Raw genomic sequence first — 26,348 nt, 5'->3', positions numbered from 1 at the left:
GTTCTCCCTTTGTGGTCGTCCAGAGCTTTGAGTCATATGCTGGTGGATAATTCAATGGACCAGACACACTAAGCTCTGCCGGTCTCTTGATCTGTTGCTGTAAATAGCTTTGTCTTATTTTTGAGCTGCGATATTCAAGAGCTTGGCAACACAGGAACTGCTGATAAACAAAAGTTATGGAGACTATTCTAACCTACAGAGGCACTTTATTTGGTGAAATCACAGTGTAACAAGGAAACCATAATGCCTCTGGAAAACTTTATGATAACTTAAGAAATATAGAAAATAAAAACCGACTGCTTTAAGAGGGAAAAATTCCTATACTCACTCATACTCACTCATTGGAAGATACTAAAATTACAATTTTAAATGCAAGAGCAACTGATGGATCATTTCAACAATTTGAGAAGTTTTGATAGAATGATGAATCAGTTTCTTTTAGAAAAGATGATAATTATATTGAAGCCCAGAACTTTGGACTACATATCACTGATTGCCTGAATATAGACAGTAAAATTTTTAACTAATTCAAGGATTACATATATATACCATGCCTACAGGAACTAAAGTTTAGGAAAAGTACAATAAGTAAACATTGTATTTTAACCCATTTTAGAGAAATAACGATGCTTATCTGAAACTCAAGTGAGAGTTTTTAGGTCTTTAAAGTGATCCTGGCTTAATATCGCAAGTCTGTTTTAACTTATAGATCGACTGATGGTAGCCTGGGCCTCTTGTGTCTAATTTAAAGTATTCTCATTAGATTTCTAGTGGTGTAAGTCTTATTCGTTCGTCATTCATTTTCTAAATTTAATTAAAAGTTTTAAAGGTGTGTGTGTATTATACTTTTCTCCCACCAGATTATAAATTGTTTGAATGACCATGCTGTATACATGTATCTTCCTCTCTGTGCCTAGCACAATGTTTTCCACATAGTAAGCACAAATTGAATGCTTTTAAAACACAGTGAATTAATTTCCATATGCAACATGGCAGTTCACCATAGCATTTGTTATTCAGCTACCTGATTGCTGAGATAAAGAGAATCTATTGTAAATTCTACATAACAAAACTGTAGAAGGATACAGGAAGAAGGAAAAGGAGAAAGCATTCCAAGACTTACTCTGTAGTCACTTGATGTCACATAGAATATAGGGAGGAAGGCCAACCAGATGATGCACGTGGTGTACATGGTAAAACCAATGAACTTGGCCTCGTTGAAATTTTCTGGGCACTTCCGCGTTTTGAAGGCATACACAGTGCACAAGATGACCAGGACTACGTCGTAGGTAAGTGAGATCAACATGCTGGAATCTTTGACGTTGCATTTTAGGATGACTGTTTCCCGCTTCTCTGGAAGGGTGTGCCGCCTGGTGCCTGGAGCCTCCAGGATGAGCCACACAGACACGACCACAATCTGCACCAGTATCAGACCCAGGCAGATGAAAACCTGAGAACTCGGGCTGATGAATTTTGGCCTCTGAGCGCCATTCTTTACCCCATCGAAGATGCGGGCAATGCAGTTTGTCTTGGTCAGCAGGGCTGAGTAACAGACAGCGAAGGAGGTCCCCAGCCCCAGTCGACGCAATGCGCAGATGACTGGTGACGGCTTGGAAATGAAGAAGAACGTCATGCAGTAGGACAGGCCCACCCCGAACAACAGGATATAGCAGAGCTCCCGGCCTGATGCTTTGACCAAGGGCGTGTTGTTGTGCTTGATAAAAACAGTCACAACTACGCATGTGCACATAAAACCCAGGCAGGCGATGGTGACTGGACCAATGGCCCAGGCATCTTCCCACTTGATGTAGTCCTCAGGAAGGTCAAAGCAGCCAGACAGGTCTGCAGTGGGCCACTGCCCAAGGCCGCAATCCATACAGGTAAACTCATCAGCCAGGTATTCGTAGGGCTCGCAGGGGATGCAGATCCAGCAGCAGACATCCCCTGGCTGCATATTCTTCATTTCATTGGGTGCACAAGGGTCGCTGCACTGGGAAGTGGGCATTGAGTTCCGGGACCAGTGGATAGAGTCAACATCTAGTGATAAGGTTTCGGACCAGTGACCAACCTTCAGGTAGGAATACTTGCCACCCACATACTGGAAGTTGAACACGTTGTATCGTCCCATGCCATCTCCAAAAGTGTCAAACTTGACAATGCTATCTACACCTTTATTTGCGATGAATGGAGCTGTGATGTGTAAGTAAAAGGAAAAGAAAAGAACACTGTTTAGGTGTCTTAAGTATGATCAGTCAATGACTATATCATACACTTAGCAAAACTGAAATAACAGGGAATAAGATTCCAAGGCTGAGATAATTTATCAATTACCATTGAATTTACATATTAAAAGCTACTGGAATACTCAAGCATTCATAAATTCATTCACTTAACATTCCTGAGTGCCTCCTATGTGCCAAGTGCCAGTGACAATCCTCGAGTACAATATAGTGTCTGCCTTCAAAGGAGCTGATTATGTAACTGGGGAACTGGGGAACTGGGGAACGGCGAACATGCAGTCATAGTCTATGCGGTATATAAATATTCATTTCTTGAAAAACTCCAAATAGGAATGGACAAAACTTTGGATCATATCTGTATTATTTATTGAATGCATAGAAATTAAATATTTTCATGGAAGTATGTAATTAAAAAGGAAGATTTCTTTTTCTCCTTCAAAGTCAAGAAAAAATATTTTCACCATAAATGGATGGTATTTTTCTTTTAAACAGTTTAGATGATTCAGATAAAAAAAACACTCATCCATAATCCTTCAACTGTAGTATTTTCATATTTTGGAGGATAATGATTCTGACTACATATTTGCAAGCATCTATGGATGTGAGAGTTGGGCTGTGAAGAAGGCTGAGTGCCGAAGAATTGATGCTTTTGAACTGTGGTGTTGGAGAAGACTCTTGAGAGTCCCTTGGACTGCAAGGAGATTCAAGCAGTCCATTCTGAAGGAGATCAGCCCTGGGATTTCTTTGGAAGGAATGATGCTAAAGCTGAAACTCCAGTTCTTTGGCCACCTCATGTGAAGAGTTGACTCGTTGGAAAAGACTCCGATGCTGGGAGGGATTGGGGGCAGGAGGAGAAGGGGACGACAGAGGATGAGATGGCTGGATGGCATCACTGACTCGATGGACATGAGTCTGAGTGAACTCTGGGAGTTGGTGATGGACAGGGAGGCCTGGTGTGCTGCGATTCATGGGGTCACAAAGAGTCAGACACGACTGGGCGACTGAACTGAACTGAACTGAAGAGCAGCAGCTGTCTAGGCGTGTCTGCTTCCGCTCTTCCAGCTGCTGCTCATCACGTCTCTTGCCAACATCTGCTGCCGTTTTTATGCCACCTTCTCTGGTTGATTCTGTGCCTACTATTTCACACTGCTGACTTTTACTCTTTCCTTAAATGTAGAGAATGTGGCTGATGTCTCTGTGATGTGTAGACAAATTTAATTAGTTAGAGTAGGCTTGCCTGTGTGGATAAATAGACCCAGATTATTTAAGGGTTCAAATACAATGGAAGTGTATGTCTCCCTCACGCAGCAGGCTAAGGTCTTGGTCCATGGGTATCTCTCCTACACACGCTGATTCAAGAACTCGGGTCCCTTCCATCTCGAAGCTGTACCAGTTCCTAGGGCCTCCTTCCCATCAGCATCCACCCGGTGGAAGGAGAAAAAGAGTATGAAGTAGTTGCACCTGCCTCCGAAAAGTATAAACCTGGAAGTGGCATGTGTTTCTGTTCACATTTATTGACTAGAAATTAGTTACAGGGTCACACTCAACTTCAAGAATGGCTGGGAAATGTGGCTTCTACAGCTCTTGTGCATAAAGGCTCTGGGAGGATGCCCAAGGATAGTGGTTACCTATGACGAGAGATGGGAAGTGGGCAGATGCATGGCAAAGATGGGTGGGAAATTTTTACTGAATTCTTTTATATTTATATTTTTTCATTTTGAAGCATATGATTATAATACCTATTCAAAATACAATAATAAAAAAGGAAAATATACATTAACAATCAAGGAACACCAGATATTTGAGTAAACTTCCAACCTGAAAGAGAAAGACAAACAACCAGGAAAGGAAATTTGGCATCAATAGAGACAATGCAAGGAGCAAAAGATGAAAACTTTATAATAACAATGAGATCAGAGAGATAAGGAAAGAGGCTGCATCTAGGAGACAGCTACAGTCTATTCTTAAAAAGGAACACTCAGGGAGCAAGTATGAACTTTTGGAATTGAGAGCAGAAAATAGAAAGTCAGTATAAGGATTAAAAGTTAAATTTGAGAGAATTCTCAAAGTTTGACCAAAATGCTCAGAAGGAAAGTAGAAAAAAACCAAAGATTTGAGAAGATTCTATGGAATTTCAGCATTCAATCAGATGTTTTAGAAAGAAAGAGAAAATAGAAGGAGGACAGTATCAAGACAGTCAAATTATTGGACAAACTGACTTGGGAAAGGGTGACAAGAAACTATTGCTCTTTCTTATGAGCCTTGTCAAAGTCATGTAAAAAATATGTACATGTATTATTTTTATAAAAATAAATTATTAAGTTAAAAAGTATAATGAATAATTGGGCCAGGTCAGGCAGAACAGCTTGCAAAGTAAATAAATAAGGAAAATGATACTGCTGCAAATATTATCACAAGTGCTTGGTAAGTGGGTGGTAAACAGTCATTTGGTGGAATTTTTTCATATAAATTTTCCTCATATTAAATCTGTCTCATTAAATATGTAACAAACCCATAGTCAGCAGAAGTGCTCTGATCTGTAGTTTGGAATAAAGAGCTACCGTGTCTGTGTGTGTGTTAGTCCCTCAGTCATGTCCGACTCTTTGAGATCTGAGAGAGTCTTGCCTGGAGAACCCCATGGACTGTAGCCTGCCAGGCTCCTCTGTCCACGGGGTTCTCCAGGCAAGAATACTGGAGTGGGTTGCCATTTCCCTCCTCTAGGGGATCTTCCCAACCCTGAGATTGAACTCGGATCTCTTGAGTCGCCTGCAATAGCAGGTGGATTCTTTACCACTGCACCCCTTGGGAAGCCCTTGCTAGGTCTATACTAGAAGGAAAAAGAATGAAAGGGGAACCTAGAAGAAAAAGGTAAACTGTATCTGTCAAATATCCCACAAGGGAGAATCTTCCTGCACCTGAATGCTGATCCAAACACGACTGACTTGGATAGTGAGGAGGCAGGTAGGAAAACCTAGCTCTTTCTCAGGACAGAGCAGCGTGAAAGTATCGATCCTGTCACCTTCCTGATGCACGCAGAGTTGCTTCTGAGTCAAATGACTCACCTGGGAAATAGTTCAAGTCCAGAGATCCGGAAGTATGGTTCTCTGGAGATGAGCTGTACTGTTCTTTACAGTGAGTTTCCTATTTCTCGAGTTGAATTTCCCCAAGGGAACTAAGCATCATTCAAAATGGAAAGATAAATCACCTCTGTTGTGGTAACAGCATGAAAAAAACTAAAGGGTTTGGGGAAGAATTGGAAAGATAGTGGAGTTTTTTTTTTTTTTTTTCCACAAAGACTAAGAATCTTTCTCCAAAATCTACTTCACTGAGCTAATGTCTCAAAATCAGGTCTTCATGTTTCAGAGGAAACCTGATCTGGCCTCGAATCAGGCATACTAACTTCTCAGTTTAGCTCATTATCCAGTTAGTTCTGATCCCAGTTTCAAATGGACTTACTCGGGAAGTTTCACACCAAGGTGACCTGCCCTCCTAGGGTCCATTTCATAGAGATGAGGCAGGTCGATACCTTACAAATACCACAGGTCAATGGCAGGAGGAAATTAAATCAGTTCTTTAGTTTTTCTTCTCAGACAGAAGTCCAATGAAGGTAAGACAGTAATGTGGCTCTTAACAGGCTGTTAATAATGGGAATATAACTGCCACTGCCTGGGTTCACATCCATAAATGCTAATAAAGATTGCAAGAGCTACCAGCAGCAACATGGCTCCAATTTTACAACCAGGCCATCACTGAAATTTCCGTGAACTATTTTGATGGATTGGAATAAAGACTGAGGTGAGAAGACAGAAAATGGCTTTTCCCTTGAAAGACCTTATTAGGGGTCAAGAGGTGAAGAAATCAAAATCCTCTGGCTGGAGCCAACAGAATCCTTACAAACATCATGCAGCAGGAAGACAGGAAAGAATAAAAATGAACTCTTGGCTACGTGTAATTAATTTACCTACTGAGGAACACAATTGCCGATGCATTCCCATGGTTATTTATCACCTGATAGTGGTTGCTGAGGCTCAGCACCATCTAGATGTCTGAAGTGCTGTCTCATACTGGAAAAATACTGGCTAAGTTCCTCAGGTGCAAGGGAAAGTGAGTGTTCCAGAAAAGCTATTGAAAGAACATTGCATTTTTTTAGTGTTAAGACAGTACAAAGACCTTTCCAGTTCTCCTGAGAAGTTAGCACAGCTAACACGTCTGAGGTCTCATTATACATTTTCCTGTTTCCCTATCTAGAATCTACATCTTACGGCTGAAATTTTCAGCACTGGTGGAGGCTCAGAAAGGAACAATGTTTTCCTAGACTAAGAATGAAGAGTGTGGAGGCAAGGCACAGAGGAAATAGCAGTGAGTGGAAATTAGTGAGCCCCGATTCAGGGGAAAGGCTCAGGGTCTGCTTTTGCTTTTTTTTTTTTTTTTTTGGTTTTAGCTGGAAGGTTCACGGTGGCCCCTGAATCTTGGTTACGGACCATTTTTAACCTGAGCTAATATAACTACCACATCTTTTTCTACCCTCTCTTCCCCAAGTCCTGATCTCCATTACACAATCTATTTCTTTTCTCACATGACCTATGATGAAATTTTTAAGAACTTTTAATTGAAATACGTATACAGAAAAGGGGTAAAAATAAGGATTACCACAAAGTGAATACTCCTATGTAATGTTATGGATGTTAGGAAATGGAACATTGCCAGTACTCTTGTTCCTATCCCTGTCTACCCTTGCTTCTTCCCAAAGGTACCATGATCATCTTTAAGTACCATGAACAATGATTGCCTGATATTATGTGTGATATGAATATAGTAATAAAGTATGGGTTATGTTAATTCTAATATCTTTTGCTCAAAATTAAGTTTGGTGAGATTCATTCAAGTAACATAAAGAAGCTATAGTTGGTTTACTTTTATTGATGCCTCATATTTTATTATATGGCTGTGCCACAATTAACTTAGCCAGGCTGCTGTTGACGGTCATGCCTTTTCCCCCTTCTTTTTATAGTCTTCAGCTTCTATGAATCGTGCTGCATCTTTAGCTGGTTTATCCTGGCAGTAAACCTTAAGACTAGATTTGGGTTCAAATAGTTGATTTGAGAGTGGATAGGGAAATGGAGAAATAAGACATACACAGGAATGAATCCAAAACAAGACTGTGTGCATGAGAGCCATGGGTCTCATTCTCCCTGGGGTCTTTACAGAATGGGTGTTGGGACAGAATACCAAAGCTACTCACTAGCTGGGATGGGACAGCTCTTGTTTGTCATTGGTTAATGGCTGGCCCAGGCCCCTTCAGCTGCTCTGGATACAGACAGAGCATGGCTCTGTGGCCAGAGAAAGCTCCCTGGCAGAGGGTCACAGATGCATCTATTAGGAAGCCCTTGACTGCAGATGGTGACTGCAGCCATGAAATTAAAAGACGCTTACTCCTTGGAAGAAAAGATATGACCAACCTAGATAGCATATTGAAAAGCAGAGACATTACTTTGCCAACAAAGGTCCATCTAGTCAAGGCTATGGTTGTTCCAGTGGTCATGTTTGGATGTGAGAGTTGGACTGTGAAGAAAGCTGAGCACTGAAGAATTGATGCATTTGAACTGTGGTGTTAGAGAAGACTCTTGAGAGTCCCTTGGACTGCAAGGAGATCCAACCAGTCTATTCTGATGGAGATCAGCCCTGGGATTTCTTTGGAAGGAAGCTAAAGCTGAAACTCCAGTACTCTGGCCACCTCATGCGAAGAGTTGACTCATTGGAAAAGACTCTGATGCTGGGAGGGATTGGGAGAAGGAGGAAAAGGGGATGACAGAGGGTGAGTTGGCTGGATGGCATCACAGAACTGATGGATGTGAGTTTGAGTGAGCTCCAGGAGTTGGTGATGGACAGGGAAGCCTGGCGTGCTGCTATTCATGGGGTTGCAAAGAGTCAGACATGACTGAGCGACTGAACTGAACTGAACTGACTGACATGTATGAGAACAGTGAGTGCTAAGGGAATCTGGGGGAGACACCGAGAGCATCTCCTGCGTGATGCTGTGACCTTTCCAACACATGTGTGCACTTCTGATGTGTGTATGTGTGTACAGTGCACATATGTACATGTTGACAGTAGTACAACTACTATGTATGTGAGTTCTGGTCGCTCTGCTTCTGAATGTTGCTGCTTTTGAGTTTTAGCAGTTCTGATGAAAATGGAGGGACATCTCAAATGTTGTGCCATCAGGCTACCAGTTCTTCCTCTGTGTTGGTACAGTGTCCTGTACATTTAACATTAAGAAAATCGAGTACATCTTGGAAATGTTTCCACTGTGTGTCCATCTCTTCACTAGGTCGTTAGCCTCTCATTCATCTTTGCTCTTTCATCATCCAAGGCAATGCTTGGCATGCCGTATGCATTCACTGATTGTTTCCTAAACTGATGATTAGACTTAGTAGGTCAAATATCATCATTCTAGGAACTTCAAACACATACCAGAGACCGATTAAACATCAGTCTTAGGAAATGGGCCTGCACTTGTATTTTGATAGTTTCAGTTCATTTCAGTCGCTCAGTCGTGTCCGACTCTTTGCGACTCCATGAATCGCAGCATGCCAGGCCTCCCTGTCCATCGCCAACTCCCAGAGTCTATCAGTTTACTGTATTATTACACAGCCATGGTTAACAGCCAGTGGTTCTCAGCCAGGAGTAATATTTCCTCCCAGAAAATATTTGACAATGTCTGGAGATATTTTGGTTGTTATGACTCAGGCTGGTGGCTACTACTGGCATCTAGTGGAGAGAAGCCTGGGATGCTACTAACCAGTCCATAAAGCACTGATCACAAACTCACAACAAATAATTTCCCAGCCCTAACTTTCATCAGTGCCAAGACTGAGATATCCTGGTCTAAGGTAATACCTGTTTAGAGTTTTAGAAATAGTTTAATAATCTTAAACCTCTTTAAAAATTGAAAACATCCATTCCAGAGGAATTCTTTATTGGTGTTGTAAAATGGGTGTTATAATTATCTAGTCCTTTTCCTTCCTCCAGTCATTTCCAGCTTACAAAGTCCTTTCAGTGTTCTCCTTCAAAGTCCTTGCCTTTTCACATTCGTCAACAGCTTTCCTGCCCCCAGTCCCCTCTCCACATCCTCTCACCTCTACTGCAGACCCCATTTCATACAGATCTCTGTGATTTTCCTTTTATCCATTTTGGAAAAACCAGTCAGCCCGGCTGGGTGTCTCCTGGCTGTCAATCACCTTGTAGGAGAGCAGCAGTCTCTTGTGTGTCACAGGGGTGCGTGTCAGGGACCCTTTTAGAGCAGATCACAGCGAGAAGAGCTGTCGGGGGGAACAAGCAGTGGGGTCTCTGTGGGAATTTTCTTCCTTTTTAATGTGACATCTCTGGCACAAATCTAAGCACCCAAGAACACTGTGACTTTGCAACACTCACCAGAGGTGTTCAATTTTATGAAAAAAAAAATTGTGAATTCTGAGGATAAATTTAATCTGTCCTCATGCTTTTAAAGGTGACTACCTCACATGAATTAAATAATTTAATCACATAGATTAAAAAAAAATGCTTCCCCAGACCAAAGTTGGATACAAGCACATGTCCATCACTTTGTTAAAAAAAAGAAGGCGTCTGTTTCCCGTTGTCCTGCCCTTCAGTCACTTCGCCTTCTGGGCTCCAATTCTAAATGCTGCACGAGAGTGAAATGTGAAGCTGAAAACTGAGAAAATCCCTTTCAGAGAGGTGATAGTAAGTCAGCAGTGAAAACTGGTAAAAAAAAGAAAACTTATTTAAAATATAGTAGCAAAGCTAGCATTCTGAACATAATCATGGTTGCAACAATACTTGATAAAATGAGTTTCCCTTTTTAAGCAAACAGTATACCATTTCATATGAAAAGCCAAGCAGCAGAAATCTTTTTCAGCACTCATGGATGAACACCCACAGATAGGCAGGGCGGCTTAGCATGCGGTAACTGCGGTTTCTATGAGGGAAGCAAATTAATTTCTAGTCTCCTGCCTTATGCATGCCCGGACATGCGTTTGGCACTCTGTATGGTATGGTGCAAAGAGAATACAGGGGAAATAAACTGCTTCTCCTCCCAGTATGTTGGTCTGCTGTTACATTGTCATGTTTTTCCTAAATGACTGTAGCGTAGCAGGTCTTCACTGAGAGGGACTGCATCAGTGAACTCCTGTATGTTGAGTGACCTTGTCAGAGCATCAGGCACTTTCACACTCTGTTAAAAATTCCAAACCGGCATCTTCCCAAAAGGATTTCTGTTCTGCTGGAAATAATTAAGGTGACAAAATTGAAAGTAATTGCTTTACATTTTCACCCCAATTTGTGCACAAAATCTATTTTGAATTATTCTAAAAATAAGAGTGCAAAGGGTATCATAAATCTATTTATTCTGTTCCTTCTTAGAAAACATTCCTAGAAAGTAATCAACCTCAGGAATCATTTTGAATCAGATGAGTCTTCCGCTCTTCCTCCAATTGTGTTAAATTAACTTACTGATAGAACTCTATCATATCCCTTATATAATTATATAATATGTTAGTATGTAATTATCAATTATATAGGGCTTCCCAGGTGGCACAGAGGTAAAGAATCTGCCTGCCAATGCAAGAGATGCAAGAGATGTGGGTTCAATCCCCGGATCAGGAAGATCCCCCAGAGAAGGAAATGGTACCCCACTCCAGTATTCTTGCCTGGAAAATTCCATGGACAGAGGAGTCTGGTGGGCTACAGCACATGGGGTTGCAAAGAGCTGGACACGACTGAGCACACACATACATGTCAATTATATAATTAGACAATGTATACTGACATAGTACCTATAATGTATATAACATTATATATATACATATATATATATACTTATACTTATACTTCCCTGGTGGCTCTGATGGTAAAGTGTCTGTCTACAATGCGGGAGACCCGGGTTCAATCCCTGGATTGGGAAGATCCCCTGGAGAAGGAAATGGCAATCCACTCCAGTACTATTGCCTAGAAAATCCCATGGACAGAGGAGCCTGGTAGGCTACAGTCCATGGGGTCGCAGAGTTGGACATGACTGAGCGACTTCACTCACTCACTCATACTTATATAATATATAATCATTCTACTTAAGAGATGTTAGGATTCTATCACCAAGTTAATTTTATCTATTATAAAGTCATATATATATACATCATTTTCTTGCATAAATTCCCTCATTTCCCAGATGGTGCTTATGCTGCAAAACCAGAGGACTGGGCATTGTTAACATCAGGACTTTACCCAAAGTCATCCTTGAAATCAGTGAGAACGTGATCATATTTGCTGATAGCATCTGAGCAGATGTGTAACAATGAAGGTGGCACAAATTGTTCTTGGGATTCATCTACTTCCTTTTTATCTTCTTTTTTTCTCAGCATGCTTTCTTGTTCCCAATACCCCAGCTTTCCACATAGCCCTAGGCAAAAGTAATTCCCATCAAAGTACTAGATTCTGTTTAGGTTACTCCTTTCAGGGCTGTTCATAGTGAAAGAGATCATACTTCGAGGACAGTGTGAAAGGTCATCAGGGATACACTATTGATGGTGGAATGTGATATCTCAGTAGAGAAAGAATTTGGCGCAAAGAAGGTTTGTCCAGCTTTCCTAAAATAATGCCTTTCATGTTTTGGCCTCTGGCCTAAGAAAGAGGGATTTCTGCTCCTTAACTTTACCTCTTTTTCCATCTTATCTTTCTCCTTCACAGAAGAGAATCTGTGGATGTGATTGGCAGAATCTGATGTTCATGGATTGTTTTTCCTGTTAGAATCACAGTGATTAAGAAAGACAGGCAGGTACTCTTCTACCTCCCATGGCCAACTGATGGAGGCACCAACCTCTCAGGGCTGACCTGGACCATCTTCATGCCCATGTTTGCACCTCTAGTCTGCAAAGTATGCAGACATGCTGACATTTGTCTAGTAGCTCTGATCCTCCTCCAGGCTCTCTGTTCTTCCTGCCTGGAAGATGAGGGGAATAAAGTCCTGATATTCACTCCTCATGTAAACAGACGTTTGGATTTGTAGGCTTAGAATCTGCTCTAAAGATTCAGCTGTTTAGAGGGAGGAAACCAAAGCTTTTTTTCTGCTTCTGGCCTTTGCCTTATATCCTACCTGTAATATCATAGAAGTATTGTAGGGTGAGGACGGTGGGAAAGAGACCAAGCCCTTGCTCATTGAAATTTCTTTCCTCTTGGCTATTGATCCTTATGTACTAAAACCCAGGAGGAGAAAAAGGAGAATGGGGATTTGGCACTGTTAACGACCTACTTCAAGGAACAGTAAAAAGAGGAATGAGTCTCAGTTGTTGGAAAAATGGTTTAATGGCAGCATTCAAATGTCTAATGTTTGTTTTCTTTCAAATTGTAGTTATAGGGCACATGTACTTGTATTGGAGAAGGAAATGGCAACCCACTCCAGTGTTCTTGCCTGGAGAATCCCAGGGACGGCGGAGCCTGATGGGCTGCCGTCTATGGGGTCACATAGACTGAGGCGACTTAGCAGCAGCAGTACTTGTATTAGAAGTAAAAGGACAGGGAGAAATTATAGAAAAAGCTGAGAGGATGAGAGGGGAGCAGTGAATACTGGCTGATCCAACTTTTTCCTGAAAGTGAATAGTGAGGACTGCTCTTACCCTAACTTTGGTTCTCATTACAATATGTATATATGAACAGCACCTCATGTGATATCTGGCACACAGGGAGTGCTAGCAACCCCAAACTGTTTTATTTTAATGGATTATTATAATAGCCTCCTAGGTAACTTTCTGTATCCGGTCTCTCTCCTCTCACTACCCCCCTTTATTTTACTGGTTCACACTCCTATTATAGCCTGGTGGTTCAGTGGTAAAGAGTCTGCCTGCCATTGTAGGAGACGCGGGTTCAGCCCTCGGATTGGGGAGATCCCCTGGAGAAGGGAATGGCTACCCATTCCAGGATTCTTGCCTGGGAAATCTCATGGACAAAGCAGCCTGGTAGGCTACAGTCCATGGGGTCGCAAAAGAGTTGGACACGACTTACTGACTAAACAACAACAATATATAGCATACTCCTGTCTATCCATCTGTCTATACAACCTTAATATTCTGAAGGCACCTATAGTATGTGGAAGCTAGGTAACTGCTTTAAAGTTTGTTCCTAACTGTACAGGGTTTAGTTTTTAGAGCATCTAATTTGTGAATCTGTTTTGAGAATCATCCAGAGATTGATGTGGTATGCAGCCTTTCCCCAAGATTTGGACTTCCAAACTTTATTCCATTTACTTCATTGAAGGATGCCTAACATCTTGTGTATTGGTGATCCTTGGGACTATACCCTCCAGAATAAAGTATCATGCTAAATTCCACAGTCCTGCAAAATCCAGTCCGTCTCACTGTTTGCATCTTTCACTTTCTCCGTTCACAATGCACAAGAAGCTCCAATAATCCTCTTCCACTTTGCCGTGATGCAGCCTGCACTTTCCCGTGATGCAGCCTGCACTTTCCCGTGATGCAGCCTGCACTTTCCCACCTGCAGCTTAACTCATCCCCTTCCCTGCGCTGCATATGCCCTCTCTTTCTTGTAAATGCCTGTGAAATTGCTCACATTGACTTGCTGCCCTTTGCTGAATCACAGTTTAAAGTGTAATTCCTCTCTGAGCCTACGTATAACATTCCTTTTCTTCGGCATTCATCGTCTTTCTCTTAGTATAAATCATCTTTGTCTCTATTTTCCATTGCTATCCTTGTTTTGAGCTCCTCAGTGGCACAAGCCAACTTTATTATCTTTCGAGATTGTAATCTGGGATCCATAGGCTAAGATCAGCCTGAGAAATAGTTTTGTTTGTCCTTTATTGCATTTGTAAAAGTGTTAGTTGCTCAGTCATGTCCGACTCTTTGCGACCCCGTGGACTGTAGTTCTCCAGACTCCTCTGTCCATGGGATTCTCCAGGGAAGAATACTGGAGTGGGTTGCCATTCCATTCTCCAAGGGATCTTCCCGACCCAGGGATCGAACCCAGGTCTCCTGCATTGAGGACAGATTCTTCATTGTCTGAGCCACCAGAGTATTTGTAAAACACTTGAATTAGCTTTATTAAAATACTGAGAGAAAAGTTTAGATTTATTTTCATCTCTTGAATCACAGAAAGACCAGATAACCCTGGGCCTTTATTGAAAAACAGCCATGGCTGATGGGAGTCATAGTTCAAATACATACCTGGTGGGGTATTTGAACTTCCACCCCTCAAATAATGACTAATACAGAATAGGTCCTTGAAAAACGGTTTTTTCAAGCCAGGTGTAACTACCGCAACAAATACCAAGGGAGATGGAAAAATAATCCTACTATTTAGGAAGAAAATTTAAGATGTCAAAATTTGATTTTCTTTTCAAAACGAGGAGAGAGGAAGTAACTGAAGGAAGTGTTTTGGTGGAGAAGGCAAGTAAACAATGATGCCTGACCATAAATGAACCCTCTTCTGGGGTTCCAGAGCCTGCGTGTATACCTGTAGCAGAGAGTGATTCATCGTTAATAAATTGTTTATTTGCTCTGGGACCCCAGTCTAGACTGAGAGCCCCATGAGACCCGGAACTATGTCACGCATCAATTTTCACTGGAGCCTGCCTGCCTGCCGACATTGGAATCTGGGTTTCATCACTTACTGGTTACTTACTCGTATTTCAGTGACCCAAAGAATTCCTGGGACCGTTACACTGACAGTGCTTAGTACAGTGTATAGTGTACTGAAAGGTTCTATCACTCTCTGATTATTAGAGCATCTGTCCTCTGGTAGGTAGTTGAAAAATGGTTGTTAAATTAACAAATGAATGAATGAGAGAGTGAATCAGTGTCTACCATTGTACAGCCACTATGTTGTCAGCCAGCTGGTTCTCTGAGTCTTCATTAAATGGCTTAGGTCTGTTCCAATAATCATTACAGGAACCCTAGGTAATCTACGAACCATAGTTCTTTAGATTCCAGACTTCACTGACCTAAATTAGACTAAAACCGCCTAAGTGTTTAGAACATAATATGTTTATTTATAGCTAAGAAAACTTTCCTCTTCATTCAGCTTGTTACCATGGAGCATATTATCTGTAATATTGTCTTTGTTTCCAATTTTGCAAATTGCTTATGAAATAACTGCATCCCACCACACCCTAGACCTTGCCTGCATACCTCTGTTAGGTTTGGATGTCAACACACACACACACACATAAAGCGAGAGCTAGTGAAGAAATGTTGGACCTTTTCTTCAGGGTATGATTTTGGCTATGGAACTGAGCAAGAAAAACCTATGACTTTGTCTCTCTGTACTTCTAGGGATTTCTTGCCAGAAGAGGGGCATGGGGGTGCTGCTGAAGGGGGAAGAGCCTGGAAAGGTGGAAGCAATTTTGTTTTGGAGTTTGTTCTGGTTCTGCTTTCCTATCCCAGTCCTTTTCTTTTGGAGAACCTATAACATGTTTGATAGCAAGGATTTTGTCTTATTAATTGTTACAACCTTAGTAGCTAGCATTTACCATTTTTGTGCTGGAGGAATGGATAAAGGAACTAGACGAAGAAAGAAAGAATGAATAATACGAGGCAGAAAGCAAGGGACCTCCCCAAGCATCAGATGATAAGTTGATAAAATTCTTATAAATATACATGGTAGAGTATATATTATTATAGTCTATTATTGGTGGTGGTTTAGTCACCACGTTGTGTCCAACTCTTGCGACTCCATGGACTGTAGTCTGCCAGGCTCCTCTGCCCATAGGATTTCTGAGGCAGGGATACTGGAATGGGTTGCCATTTCCTTCTCCAGAGAATCTTCTCAAACCAGGGATTGAACCTGGCCTCCTGCACTGCAGGAAGACTTTTTTACCAACTGAGCCACCAAGGAAGCCCATTGTATATTATTATGATGCTATAAGTATGGTCATAACACTCTGAAGAAACCTGATATATTTAGGGTTAATACTTCAAAGCTTTCATCTGAATACTAAAAAATGTTTGCAAGTTAAGTAGATTATCTGCTTGTGTAAGGTACTTAATACATACTACCTGATGAGTTAATTTGGGAAGGCCCAATTTAAGGTTTTAATTAATTTCTGTTATCTATTTTAGAATAATGACTTTGAGATAAAGTAATTCTTCCTCGCCTCTCCATGCAAGCACCAGGGCTGAGACCCTGATGGAAATCAGAGAGCACCTTTTGCATGCTAAGTTGCTTCAGTGTGTGTCCGACTGTGTAACCCTATGGATCATGTGACCCTATGGATTACAGCCCTCCAGGCTCCTCTGTCCGTGGGATTCTCTAGGCAAGAATACCGGAGTGGGTTGCCATTTCCTTCTCCAGGGATTCTTCCAGACCCAGGGACCAAACCTGGGTCTCTTACATCTACGTGCATAGGCAGGCAGGTTCTTTAGCGCACCTGTCATGCCCTAAATGCAGGTCTGGTCTACTCCCAGCAGGATGAGCCTCACTCAGAGCTGTGTCTAGGCACTGGCATTGGATGTGTGAATTTTGAGTATCCAGTTTTTTTTTTCCCACAATACTTATACGCTTTCCATGTGTCATGAGCCAGAAATATTCGCCACATTGAAACTTGCTCCCAAGGGCATGATTGTTGGTTATAGAGACTGGAGTATAAATTTAAAATCACTGCAAGAGTTGGATAATCGGTTCATTTTGTAAAAGTCTGCAATCTTAATGGGATCGAATATGATCATCTGGGAACAGATAATTTTGGAAGGCTGGGAAGAATATATTCAAGGATAGTGGGGAGTCTTTGTCATTCTCCTAGAACTTGGCAGATCCTATTTTATTTTGACTTCAAAGCAGCTTCTGTGGAGCGTGGAGTAGGAAGGGATTTGTGCGTGTGTGTGTTTTGTTTTGTTGTTTGTGTGTGTTGTTTTTAAATCTATTTTGTTTTTGACTATTTTCATCGTGGCGAGTGCTTTCCACTCAGAACTAATGACAGACAGCTTTGGAAGGAGGCAGGGATGATGTGTGATTTTGGCATTCACGAGGTAGAACATGGTACATCTTGGATCGAATGCCTCTGAGTAATTGCACTGCAGAAATTGCAGTTTGGAGGAGAGTGCATTTTCTGGTTGCTGGTCATAGCCACTGTGATGCGTTTGTGCCCCCGGGCCTGCTGGGCAGCCTGGTATTAACTTCAACTCGGCCCCTACATCTCTGATTGCTGCTGCTACAGTGGTCAGCTTTCAATACTTTTCTTCAAACAGGTTCCAAATTGTCCTTGGAGCATTTCCGTGGTTGGCTTTAGGGTGTATGATTGTCCTTAAATGTAGTATATGATAACTCATTTGAAGCAAAAGCAATAAGCAAGAACATTATTAAGGTAGCAATTGGAATGAATGTAAAATCCTTTCGTTTTTCAAGGCCTCTCTTAATAATGTATGATTTGAGAGAGAAGAAATTTTCAAAAATTTTGTTGCCGGGATAAAGGGGAAAGATGAAAAGCTATTTTCCCCTTAGATTTACTGCTTCCCACACACATGTATAAAGACATACAAACAATGATGGCTATTGCTTTCTTTTTTATTTTCATCCAATGAATTCAGCAAATGGCATCAAGTGTCTCTGGCTGGGATAACTGCCATAGAAAGTGGAGTCTTCTTTCTAGTGAAGTAGTTGAACCTGGTGGAGCAGACTTGGCAGGGATATATCTTACAGGTAGATATGTCTTACAACAATGAACTTGGAGACAGATGTTTTGTGGGTGACTGTGATGGCTGAGGGATACCGTATAGCCCAGTTCCCATCAGAGGTTTGGTCAACAAGATGAGAGATGTGGTGCCCAGAAGAGAAGCTTATGGTCCAAAGTGTACAGGTGCATGTCCCGGAAGCCGATCCACTTCACGCAGCATTGTTGGATCAGACCTTCTTTTATTAATTGCTGTGTGAGATGGAGGTGGTTGTCGTATCTGACTCTTGTTGCTGCAGGGACTGTAGCCTGCCAGGGTCCTCTGTCCATGGGATTTCCCAGGCAAGGATACTGGAGTGGGTTGCCAATTGTATTTAGTTTCTAGAATTTTAGGTGCTGCTGAGAAGTGAGTAAGGCTACAGGTTTCTGTGACCATTGAGGCATTTGGCATTATATGCAGCTTCTCTTATTGGATAATAAATACCCTTTAGTACCTTCTCATGGAGAAGGCAATGGCAACCCACTCCAGTACTCTTGCCTGGAAAATCCCATGGATGGAGGAGCCTGGTGGGCTGCAGTCCATGGGGTCGCTAAGAGTCGGACATGACTGAGTGACTTCACTTTCATTTTTCACTTTCATGCATTGGAGAAGGAAATGGCAACCCACTCCAGTGTTCTTACCTGGAGAGTCCCAGGGACGGGAGAGCCTGGTGGGCTGCTGTCTATGGGGTCACACAGAGTCGGACACGAGTGAAGCAACTTAGCAGCAGCAGCAGTACCTTCTCAAAAGTTCCTTCTTATAATCATCTAAGAGAGGAATTATAAGCTATATTTATGAACACTGCTACGTATGCATCTACTTGAGTAGTGCTACACTTGTGCTTTCCATATATCATCTCATTTAATTTAACCAAGTCAAGTGGGTCCTTATTGAACATTTGCATGTGAGAGAAGTGAATGTGAAAGAGGCTGAGTCATGAGACTAGTAGGTGAACATCTCAGAACCAGGCCTGGCCTGTATGACAACAGCACTTGTGTTCTGAACTATGGTTTGTCCTTAGTATGAGTCTTGTCTCCCCAGCCTTATTTATATGTTTGTTCATGGTGCTTCCATAAATAGTAAGTGAGTTCATCTACCTTAGTGATTTTCACATACTGATTTAGTTGTCTTGAAGGCAGAAACCATGTCTTATTCATCCTTAATATTTAGCACAGTAAGAGGCACATGGTAAGCATTTCAATAATTGTTAGATGAGTGATTAGGAATGACAATCAAGGCTGGTCTTTTAGGCAAAATAGCAAACACCTTCATAGTGCTGTAAGTGGGTAATTTTAGAAGGAATTTATTTTTTAGGCTGTCACCAGGGAAAGGAATGATCTAGGCTAGAAGGAATACCCTCGTCTGCAATGTGAGACAACATCTATGGAGACATGCTGTGTGTGTGTGTGTGTGTGTCTGTGTGTGTCTGTGTGTGTCTGTGTGTATGTGTAGTGCATGGTCTACTTCAATAGATCTAAATTCCCTTCCTGGCTCAAGGCTGCATACCAGATAGTTGCTTTGGTGGTATAAGTGTCTTCTGGACAGACTTAATGTTGTTGCTTTGAGTATTTCATTGCTTAATAAATTTTGAGACCATATTTGTGAGTTTTCATTGTGAGCAATTAAAAAAATTGCATCTTATTAATTAAAGTAAAGGGGGAGGTTGAGAAACTGTAGAAGACTCTGAATTCTTTCCATCTTTCCTGATTCATGCACATTAATTTTTTGACTTCTAGTAGACTTCAATTTCACTTTTCACTTTCATGCATTGGAGAAGGAAATGGCAACCCACTCCGGTGTTCTTGCCTGGAGAATCCCAGAGATGGGGGAGCCTGGTGGGCTGCTGTCTATGGCGTTGCACAGAGTTGGACACGACTGAAGTGACTTAGTAGCAGCAGCTTCAGCTCCATGAGGCAGATTCCATTACTATACCAGATACTAAAGCAGTTCATAAAAGCTATACTTATGGAATGGGAACAGTGAGAGACTTTATTTTTGAAGGCTCCAAAATCACTGCAGATGGTGACTGCAGCCATGAAGTTAAAAGAGGCTTGCTCCTTGGAAGAAAAGCTATGACCAACCTAGATAGCATATTAGAGAAGGAAATGGCAACCCACTCCAGTATTTTTGCCTGGAGAATCCCAGGGGCAGAGGAGCCTGGTGGGCTGCCATCTATGGGGTCGCACAGAGTCAGACACGACTGAAGCGACTTAGCAGCAGCAGTAGCAGATAGCATATTAAAAGGCAGAGACATTACTTTACCAACAAAGGTCCATCTAGTCAAAGCTCTGGTTTTTCCAGTAGTCATGTATGGATGTGAGAGAGTTGAACTGTAAAGAAAGCTAAGTGCCAAAGAATTGATGCTTTTGAACTGTGGTGTTGGAGAAGACTCCTGAGAGTCCCTTGGACTGCAAGGAGATCCAACCAGTCCATTCTGAAGGAAATCAGTCCTGAATATTCATTGGAAGGACTGATGCTGAGGCTGAAACTCCAATACTTTGGCCACCTAATGCGAAGAGCTGACTCATTTGAAAAGACTCTGATGCTGGGAAAGATTGAAGGCATGAGGAGTAGGGGACAACAGAGAATGAGATGGTTGGATAGCATCATCAATGGGATGGACATGAGTTTGAGGAGGTTCCAGGAGTTAGTGATGGCCAGGGAAGCCTGGTGTGTTATAGTCCATGGGGTCGCAAAGAGTTGGACATGACTGAGCGACTGAACTGAACTGATACTTACGGACATCCAGAGAGGGAGACTTTCCAGCCTAGTAAATGAATTTCCAGATTTAAGTTGAGTCCACCCCCGCCCCCACTTGGCCACCCCAATCATGCTGTGGCAGTAACAATCTTCCTAAAACCATATTTGTTAGGTTCCTTCTTGATTAAAATCTTCCAATGGGCTTATGCCTTCATGAAAAATGCTTCAGATTCCTCAACAGGATACTGTATGTCTTTGACAGTGTGATCCTTTTACTTCTTTATCAAATGCTTATCTCTTCCCGCACATCCATCTTCCCAGTGTGTGTACCCACCACTTCTGCTCCAGAAAATCCTTCGAAAGCTCTGAGCTCTGTGAGTACTGAATCACTTCCTATTCCCTGAAAGTTCCATGTTCTTGCCTTTGTTCCTTTGCACAAGCAATTTCCTTCACCTGACTCCTTTTTACTATTCTTTATGTCTGAAGACTCGTTTATTTTTGCTGATTCCCTCCCCCCACCGAATTAGGATACACGAGACTCCTTTGTATTCCCGTAGTGTTTGATTCTAACCTCAGTTGATTCATGTATTCATTTATCAAACATGTAGCAGATGCTAAGGCTAATCGTGTGACCAACATGACTACAATCCTTGCCTCCATGCAGATGACCCTAGTGGATTACAAACAAACAAATATATACTGTAACTTCAAATTGTGATCAGTAAATGCTGTGACAAAAAGTCAAGCAAGGTAATGGTATAGAGAATGACAGGTAATGCTGGTTGGGAGGATCCTCCAGGGAAGTAATAACTGAGCTGAACTTAAAGACAAGACGGAGTCAGACACTTGAGGCTCTAGAGGAAGAATATACGAGATTGAAGGAGCAGGAAATAGAGTCTCTTAAGTTGGAACAGGCTTAAAGTGCTCAGCGGACAAGAAGAAAGCCAGTGTGGTTCATGTGTGGAGAATAAGAAGAAAGCGTGGTGCAAGATATGAACTTGGAGTGGCAAGCAGAGGCTGGGATCCTGGAGGGGCTTATGGGCTTTGGTAATGTATTTAGATTTAATTCTATCATCAATGGAAAGTGTTCAGAGGATATTCTGACTAGATTTACATTTTGAAGAGCTCACTCTGGTTACTATGTGGAGAATGAACTCTAAGAGCATCAGAAGGGAGTCAAGGAAAGTCATTTAGCTCCTGTTTCATGGATCAAGAGATGAAGATGGATGACTTGGAAGAGGAGTGCAGACAGTAAGAAGTGGTCAGATTTAGGAAGTATCTTTTAAAGTGGTGCTCAGGAACTGAACATTAGGTATGAGAAAACAGAGTTAATCTTTGATTGATTATAAAGTTTTATTTAAATAAGCAGATGATGGTACTATTGACTAAAATTGGTAACGGATTGGTTGTGTGTGTGTGTGTGTGTGTGTGTGTGTCTTTGTTTTGGTGCAGGAAGGAGAGGTGAAAAATAAAGATCTTTGAGTTGAATATGATAAACAAGATTTTTTTGCCTATGCAAGATGAGATGTCAAAGAAGCCATTAAATATACAATTCTCCATGCCAGCAGAGAGGGCAGGGATGGAGAAAATCCACTTGTGAGTCATTACTACATGGATGATGTCCAATGTTAGGGACTAGAGGAGGTAACCATATGGGAGGAATAGGAGGATGGAGTCTTTGGGTGTCCCACCATTGAGAGCTTGGACACAGGGTGAGAAGAGGAAGCCTTCCAAGGAGACTGAAAGAGAAGGGCTGCAGAGGGAAGGAGGAAAGATAAAGAGGGTACAGAATCGTGGACGTCATAGAAGAATTGTGTTGTGGAAAGTAATAGAAGCCAGAGAATCTTAAAAGAGAATGAATAAAAAAGCAAAAGATCAATTGTGTCCAAAGTGGGGTAGACTTATTACACATACTGTAGTCGCTTCTTCACTCATGTGTGTTGTCCAATAGATTCTAACTTCCTTGAAGGTAGATTAGGATACCTTTCTAGCCTTAATGTGCAGGTACAGGGCCTAACACCTACTGGATGCTTATCAAATATTTACTGAGTGGATAAATGAACTCCAAAGCCTAACAAGATGACAGCTAAAGTGAGACTAGGCTCAGGAAATATGGGAAGTATTTGTCGTTCTTCACACTCACCTCCAGCCTAAGTTATACTTTAAATTTCCTATAAAAATTAACATAAAAGGCAATCAGAAGCAGGCCCCTGAACAGCTCGTTGAATAAGATTCATTAAAAAATGATGGACAGTGTGACACAGTACCCCATACAGGAGGGAGCCGGGGAGACTGACTGAGCTATATTTTGAGTTAATTTTATATTCATAAATAAGATTGGAATTGTGGCACTGGTTTGATTCACCTCATTGAAAGTGAAAAGGTAGAACGGCACATTTCCCCACAGGAAATCTAAAATCAAATATAGCATAGATGGTAATGGTGTTTTTGCTTAATTTTCAATAACGTATAATTTTATAATTTAATTACAGTGCTAGGGAGATACATTAGAAGGGACACACAGAGCATTTAGGGTTCCTTGGAGAAAGGTGTTCATAATTTTAAAATTATTGTGTTAATTATTAGATAATGAGGGAGCTTAAAGCTACATCTGATCTACACCGTGGCAAGCTTTGTTTCTTCTGAGCTCTACCTAAATCCTCCAATTGGAGAGAAAGAATAAGATATGTTTTTCTTTTTGTTTTATTGTTACCATACCAGCTAATTTTGTTGTTGTTGCTCCTTTGAGAATTTCTTCATCTTATTTCTAAATATCAGAGTACATCAGGGTTTGGTTCTGTGTCTTTTCCTTTTTCCTATGCATTTTCCCCCTAAGTCATCTTATCTGTTTCCTGTCAGTCTAAACGCACGGATGATTCCCAACTTGGCTCTAATTCAGAAGTGGCCTCTGAAATACAGATGCTCAATACTACTGCTTGCCAGGCTGTGCATTCTTCAAGGGAGAAGCTGATGTCCGTTCCACCTACCAGTGTGTCAGAGTGAGTGCTTGACACTTAGTAAGCTTTAAGAAATGTATGTGGAAAAGCAGTGTTAACTCTGTGATGGGGAAGCACTATATTTCCCTTGATTTGCACAGGTTATTATTGAAAGCTTCTATCTTTGTTGGAGTGCCCAGTCCCCAAATCCTGCATCTTTTCCAATGCTCACTTCAAATGCTGCCTTATTCATAAGGCAGTGTATCCACCCAGGTATTATCAAATGCTGCCTTATTCATAAGGCAGTGTATCCACCCAGGTATTAATAGAAGGGGCTTAAATCCCAGGTGGTGCTGTGGTAAAGAACCCTCCTGCCAATGCAGGAGATGTAGGAGACATGGGTTCGATCCCTGCCTGAATCAGGAAGATCCCCTGGAGGAGGGCATGGCAACCTATTCCAGTATTGTTGCCTGGAGAATCGCATGAACAGAGGAGCCTGTTGGGCTGTAGTCTATAGGGTCACAAAGAGTCAGACACAACGGAAGTGGCTTAGTATAAATCCCTTCTAGGTACTTGTGAAACTTTATCTGACATTCCTATGATATTTAGTCATGGATGAATTCATGCATGCAAAACAGAATCAAATAATTTCAATGCTGAACCTATTAGTGATGAAAACTGAAGTTTTTCTCACTGCCCCAGTCTGGAATCTTTTCAAGGCACAGATCATTTAAACTTTTAAGTTTTCTTCTCTAACGTAAATTGGTAGTAGATAGAGAATGAGAGTTGGTTTCTGTTGTGAGGAGACTGGGTTACCTATGATGGGAGGGATGTTTTATCCTGAATTAGCCCAGGACAGTTCCAGTTTATGCACTCTGTTCTGTTGTTCACAGCATTCCTTTTCACTCTCAAAAGGGCCTATGTTGAAGGATAAAGTCTATATTCACCCAATTTATAAGATGTAGAAAAGCACAGCCCTTGACAAATTTCAAAGTGCTTTGTGTACAGAAATAAAAAGAGAGAGAGAATAGAAACATGGAATTGTGTAAAACATAAATAATTTCCCCAGAATCTGCATTTGCACATGATGGTGGAAGCTTGACTATCTTTATATCCTTTTGCATAAAGGAGGTCCCTGTTTATTTTCTTATGATCAGTTTTGCTTATTACATCCTATAATGTTACAGCTGAATAGGGAACACGGCTCAAAGTCAAACACATCAACACAACTTGTGAGATGTTAAAAAAAAATCATGAAATGAGGCCACTAGCATCTGGATATAGCTTAGAGAAGTCCCACAGATGAGCTCCCATATACATCTCAGCTCCCTAATTGGTTCTGTCCTTATAGGCTTTTAAATCATTTTCCTAATGTGCAGGCAGATTCCTAACAGTGTATCCACACTTTGTCCAGCAGATGGTGTCTTTGCAGCAAACTATCCATTTCTTCCTCCTCCCCCCATCCCGACACCCCCAAGGAAATTAACCACCAGGTTTCTGCCAGAACCTGCCATATTCAGGGTGATATATGATGCTGTTAAAATAAAATATAAAGGTTAGAGAAAGATCAGTAATAAGTCCTAAATTGAACATAGATTTCAAGAAAGTACCTCTAAAAGAGTCTAGAAATTAATAGTCCATAATATGATGAAAAACCCCAGCTGACATCAAAGGAACCTCTTGCCTTCTTTTTAAAGAATTCTGTTTAATGCATAATTCACCAAGCCCATGAAACATTCTGGGAAACTTTTGGATGGATATCAGCCTTTTAATTCAAAATTATGCACTCTGGGAAGTAGCTGGCACTGAAGGTGGCAAGCCTACTAGGTAATTTACACCCACAATCAAATTGCAATTACAAAGGAGATTAAAACATGACTTTAAACAGCCTAATTCCACCCTCAGGGCTACTAGCTGTTTGGTAAACATAGCAAGGGAGCCTGTAATTAAAAATTCCAACCCTCTTCAGCTTTGTTAGGGTGACACTATGGAATTCCAAGGGAAAGGGAAGAACATGTCATTTCAAGTAATCTTTGGAGGGTAGCTTTCTACCTTCAACAGGCTGTATTTCTTCTGGTATTATCTACCCCATCCTCTACTAGTTGTTTTTTGAAGTATTATATGACTCTTGTTTCTTTAAGAATAATGTGAAAGCTTTTCAAATCTGGAGACCCTGTAGAGAAGGGTGAGCGTATTCAGACTGTGACAGTGAACACAACTGTACAGTTGGGAGTGCGGACTCCTGGGCACACGTGGGCTTTGTAAAGAATCGGTGTCATCTATGCGTGTCTTTTGATTATGCTTAGATGTTTATAGTCTGCTTTCCCCTGCGGAGCTTTAAAAAAACCATCTGGGTCTGGATTTGGGGGAAAGCCCAGAGTAAAGGGCTAGGCAGAATGATTCAGTGGGGGAGGTGATTTTCACTTTTCTCTTCCCTCTTGGATGCCAGTCTCTTCTAGGTCCTATGTCCATGTGCATTTTTTTTTTCCAGTGTACTGCCCTCAGCAACTCACACACAACTAGGGTTCTAGCTGACAAAATGTCACGTCGCATGAGAGATCTTGAATTGACCAAGCATTTTCCTCAATAGAGGAAGGAAGTTAACATAATGGTATAATACACAGGTGATTATTTTATTATTATACACAGCTGTCCAAGAGCCCTGGCCACTAGGACATGTCCACACACATTCTACCTAACGCGGGGAACTTTAACAGGGACCAAGATGTTGCTTATTAAACAATAGCACGTCTCTTCATTTGTTC

At 41.5% G+C, this 26,348-nt stretch overlaps 1 protein-coding gene across 1 annotated transcript in view; it reads right to left on the bottom strand.

Annotated features, from left to right (window-relative positions):
• GRM3 (glutamate metabotropic receptor 3) overlaps positions 1-26,348 on the bottom strand; it is a 242,631-nt gene that overhangs the window by 23,532 nt on the left and 192,751 nt on the right. Inside the window, exon 4 of the mRNA XM_018047287.1 lies at positions 1,124-2,190. Coding sequence (XP_017902776.1) covers positions 1,124-2,190 — 1,067 coding nt within the window. The remainder of the gene's footprint in view (positions 1-1,123; positions 2,191-26,348) is intronic.

The sequence above is a fragment of the Capra hircus genome, chromosome 4 (assembly GCF_001704415.2).
Source record: "Capra hircus breed San Clemente chromosome 4, ASM170441v1, whole genome shotgun sequence".
NCBI lineage: Eukaryota > Metazoa > Chordata > Mammalia > Artiodactyla > Bovidae > Capra > Capra hircus.
Note: the sequence above shows the minus strand (reverse complement) of the source record. Positions and strands in the feature narration are given on the sequence as shown.